General features: G+C 47.2%; 1 protein-coding gene across 1 annotated transcript; it reads right to left on the bottom strand.

The window, feature by feature from the left end:
• Nucleotides 1–437: 437 nt before the first annotated feature.
• Nucleotides 438–3,291, bottom strand: LOC101776178 (laccase-15). Its single transcript, XM_022829342.1, has 6 exons — nucleotides 3,133–3,291; nucleotides 2,874–3,025; nucleotides 2,506–2,753; nucleotides 2,239–2,358; nucleotides 1,078–2,136; nucleotides 438–726 (listed from the first exon to the last, which is right to left on the bottom strand). Exons 1-6 carry the CDS (start codon nucleotides 3,214–3,216, stop codon nucleotides 563–565), a joined length of 1,827 nt encoding a protein of 608 aa, XP_022685077.1. The 5' UTR covers nucleotides 3,217–3,291; the 3' UTR covers nucleotides 438–562.
• Nucleotides 3,292–4,872: the final 1,581 nt, after the last annotated feature.

The raw sequence follows: 4,872 nt of genomic DNA, 5'->3' as shown, positions 1-4,872 counted from the left end.
AGCAACATTGGTTATAGCAAGAAAGAGTACACTTATGATTGGTACTTAGCAAGGCCATAAAAAATAACCAGAATAACGATTTAAGTCCATCTTCAAGTTTATTAATCATGTGAGGATCCATTATTAAATTATTAATCAAGTTTATTAATCAAGTTTATTAACCGGATTTGTTCTCCGCCTCTACCATTATTAAAATAACATAATTTAATAGTTTCTTAAGTTTATTGCTCATTACATGTAGCTTATAGATCAAAGTTGCAATTCACTATGAACCAGGCACTACAAGAGAAACAAAGCGAGGTGCATATAAAGGCCCAAATAAAATAATATTCTCTCTCCCTCAAATTATTCTGCGTAGTAAAACAAACTTTATTCATACATCAAGATGATACAACGGTATAAGCGAGACACAAATTATTCATACATCAAGATGATACAACGGTAGACGCGAGACATATTGTGTGGGTGGCCCAGGTCGTAGCTTATTTGGAAATCAGCTGGGATTATCTTTTAGACTCCGATCCATGTATGCGTAAGACTTCACCTTTCTTAGTTGGGAGGCTCAATTCATCTGTAGGAGATTATGGTCGTTGGCACAACATGTTGGAAAATCAGCAGGTGGTGGAGGGAGTGATGTATCTGCTGTTGTACTATCATCTACAATAAACACTGCAGCCATGCCCATACTCAAATGAAACTCATAGTGGCAATGCATGAACCATACCCCTGTAAATCATATAAAATTAAGCATTAGATTTATGGCAGACAAATAAGGTTTTCTGCAGTTTTGGCGTTCCTAAATAAATTCTATTACTCTCACAACAAGGTCCTTGGTTTGGCTTTCTTGGTACTTCCAGGGAGTACATAAAATGCAACTTACGGTGGTGTTATTAATAAAATCAAATGTTTGAAAAATGATGGAGTTCGTGCCAAGCTGCTAAAGATGCCAAAACTTCACAAAGATTATTTTGAACGGATGCAGAGTCTAAATGAAAACGTGTTTTCCACGCATGTTTCCTCTAAATTTGAAATTTTCATAGCAAACATAGTGGGGGAAAAAACAGATCTTTTGCGCACCTGGATTGTTTGCAACAAATCGTACGGCAGCCCATCCAAGATTTGGGACGAGAACGGTATTCTTAACCGGTGGGTTCACCAGGTTGTACCTCGCTACGTCTTTTGCTGCATTGTAGTTACCAAGCCCCTGTGCAAGCAGGAAAATGTTGTGACCGTGTAGATGCATTGGGTTGGAGTCACCCTGCAGAAGCGCCGTGCTCTGGAACACCATGTCCACTACGGCACCCTGCCGGAACCGCCGCACCACCGTAGCCTTGGACGACGGTTCTAGCGGGATCTCCTTTGGTCCAAAGGGAATGAATGCTTTGTCAGTGAAGTTGAACGCCCTCGACGGCCCATCTGGAAGTTCTTGCATTGCATCTAATAAGACACCGGTGTGGTAATACTGCGCTTCTAGTAGTGGCATCTTGGTCGGGTGCTGGTAGGAGACGCTGTTCATGGTTGCAACAACGATACTCTCATTTAAGTTACCACCCCTCTTACAGGACTGCTGGCCATTCCGGCAGATTGAGCCGAGGCCAAGCACTAGGAACAGGTTCTCGTCCACTTGCTGCGGAACCGTCAGGTGATGCAGGCTGGTCAAGTTGCTGTGGAAGTAGAATGATGTAACCGTATCATGTTTGTCAGGCATCTGAGGAGCTAATGCCACATCATCTGATGGACCTTCATCATTTTCATCTTCTTTTGCGCCACGTCTTGACCTTAGTGCTGCTGCACCATTGGTGATCGAGCTGTGGTTGACTCTGTACTGCACCATCCCTCTAGTAGTGAATTCTGGGGTCTGGGTGTCCGGCCGTGGCGCCTGGTTGGGCAGGGCAACCATGTAGTAGCTGCCCGGGGTTGCATTGGCAACAACCAGTGCGTCCACCGTCTCGCCAGGCGCGATCGCGATGACATCCGTGGTGTAGGGGCTGACATAGTTGGCATCAGCTGCGACCACTGTGAAATTGTGCCCAGCTATCTTTAGGTAGAACTCTGCGAAGAGACCGGCGTTGATTACTCGTAGCAGGTAGGTCTTGCCAGGCACAACGTCCAGCACGTAGCCAACTTCCGGCACACCTTCAGAGATGAATTGGATGTTGAAACACGCACTTTATTTGTACAGAAAGAATAAAGCAACATGTCGTCGACGCAGAAATGCATATTCTGTAATTTGCTTACCGGAGCAATTGAAAAGATCTCCAAGCTTGCCATTGATTGTGGAACCACTAGCGTAATAATCAAAGGAACCATTCTTCATGCTCCGATCCACCTGTGGAAGGTCCAGCTGCCACCAGTCCCCTGCCACATCATCAGGATCATCCAAAAAAACAAGTTCAGCTCAGAAACTGGTGCCAAAACATTTCGATTCGGGTAGGAACACAGTACATTTTTATATGTTCGAACGGACCTAAGCTTGACAATGTAAAGATGAATAATTACACGAACCTATAATGATGGGAACCTCCATATCAGGATTGGGGAATGGATAGGAGATAGCACCATGTCTTGGCCGGATGATGAGAGCACCGTGCAGGGTTGCCCGGAGGAATGGGACGTGAGCATGCCACCAGAGGGTGCCTTCTTGACCGACGACGTTGAACCGGTAGGTGAAGTTGTGGTTGGGCAGGATGGGTCGTTGCGTGACCATTGGCACCCCATCAGCCCAACAATTCAGCCATTGCTTCACTCCATGCCTACGCCAGACAACAAAAAATATATATTCTAGAATTGAATAACAAACTTGTTTTATTTGTCCGATCATCAAGTACTTGAAAATAATGGAATAAGTTAAGTAGGTGCTTAAGATTAAATACCAATGGATTGTTATATTATAGGGTGAGTTGTTAACAAGAAGAACGGCCACCGAGTCTCCTTCCGTCACCTCTATTGCAGGTCCTGGGAGCTGCCCATTCACCACGGTGACCAGTGTCTCCTTGCACAAGTGTGTCATCTTCACCTGGCTCACCTACATTTGCATGCATGTTCAAACAAATCAAGCTTGCATACATACATCATCGTTGCATTGTTCAAATTGATAGATAAAAAACAGGGAAGAGCATGATGCTTATTTACAACGAAGGTGTGCTCGACAACAGCTGCGCGGACAGAGATGGCCATGGCGGAGAGGAAGAAGATGATGGCAGCGGTGGCCGCCATAGGGATGGACGCTTGCGATTTTCACAGTTTGCAGCTTTGTCCGGTTTAATTGTGCTCCGATCCGCAGTGTACTTCTAGGTATCAGTATATATACGGCGATCATGAGGAACTAAGCGATCAGTGTACTTCTAGGTATCAGTACATATATTAAATACATATAGATCCATACATTTCAGTTGCATATAATAAACTCCATTACTAGCGGTACCTACTAACCACCGCCATACGAGCAACTGTCTCGCGAATCGCCAACACTGCGGCATGATCAGCCATCCCAGATTATCATGCCTCGCCATAAATTAAAGCAAGCCATCAAGCCTCGATCAAATACACACAATCTACTCGAAGCCACGTCCACTTCCATTTAACGAAACACGTGATCCCTCCCTAATTTTCATGAGGCGACCATCCCCATGTGGCAGATACGATTGCTAGACCATGCCATGCGCGAAATATGCGTGTGCGCTCTACGGTGTGTATGATTCTTGAGTCTCACATGTAGCTTTCTTACACAGCAAATATGATTTTGATGGGAGATATTTCGGAAACGCTACCGTCCGAGCGTCCGGACGTGTCGGACGTAGTTCCGCTCCCCTCCGCTTCCTATCCATTTTCACAGTTCTTTTTCTTCCCCATCCCCTTTCTTCTTCAACCTTCCACCCCGGTATCCTCCTCCTCCACTCCGGCGGCCTTATCTCCCACCCACGCCCCACACCAGCGTCCTCCTTGCCCACCTCGACGGCGTCGCGCTCCCCCACCCGGCGGCCTCGTCCCCCACCCGCGCCCCACGCAGGCGTCCTCCTCCCCACCTCGACGGTGTCGCACTCTTCCACCCCGGCAGCCTCGTACCCCACCCAAGCGGCGCCCCTCCTCCCCACTCCGGCGTCCTCAACCCACCGGGAGCGCCCAACGCCCTCGGATCCAGTGGCCCTCTCCCCGACCCCGATGAGATCCGAGCAAGCCCCTGACCCTCCCCTACCCCGACCGGCGGCAGCCTTCTCAGATCCGGCGGCATCTCCTCTCCTTCGGCCGACAACGAGCAGGCTGGTTGTCGTGGATCTGAGTGTTGCAATAGGTACCTCATGGTGTTGCAATAGTTATTTTTGGATGTTGCAACGGTGGTTTTTGATGTTTCATCTTTTTTGCAACAGTCTGACTTGCCAGCAATCAGGTGTTGCACCAATTTTTTCATGACTAGCGGTACCTGCTAATCACCGCCACGCGAGCAACTGTCTCGCGAATCGCCAACACTGCGGCATGATCAGCCATCCCAGACTTATCATGCCTCGCCATAAATTAAAGCAAACCATCAAGCCTCGATCAAATACACACAATCTACTCGAAGCCACGTCCACTTCCATTTAACGAAACACGTGATCCCTCCCTAATTTTCATGAGGCGACCATCCCCATGTGGCAGATACGATTGCTAGACCATGCCATACGTGAAATATGCGTGTGCGCTCTACGGTGCGTATGATTCTTAGAGTCTCACATGTAGCTTTCTTACAATTTCACCTACACAGCAAATGTGATTTTGATAAGCCACGCGTGGAGGACCCCTTAGTATCAGCTCGTAACAACAACCAGTGCTAAGTGGCCCCAAACCATTGATCCACCATAAATATACCAGCTTAATATATATATAGTGACCAGC

This window comes from Setaria italica, chromosome VIII (assembly GCF_000263155.2).
Source record: "Setaria italica strain Yugu1 chromosome VIII, Setaria_italica_v2.0, whole genome shotgun sequence".
NCBI classification, from domain to species: domain Eukaryota; kingdom Viridiplantae; phylum Streptophyta; class Magnoliopsida; order Poales; family Poaceae; genus Setaria; species Setaria italica.
Note: the sequence above shows the minus strand (reverse complement) of the source record. Positions and strands in the feature narration are given on the sequence as shown.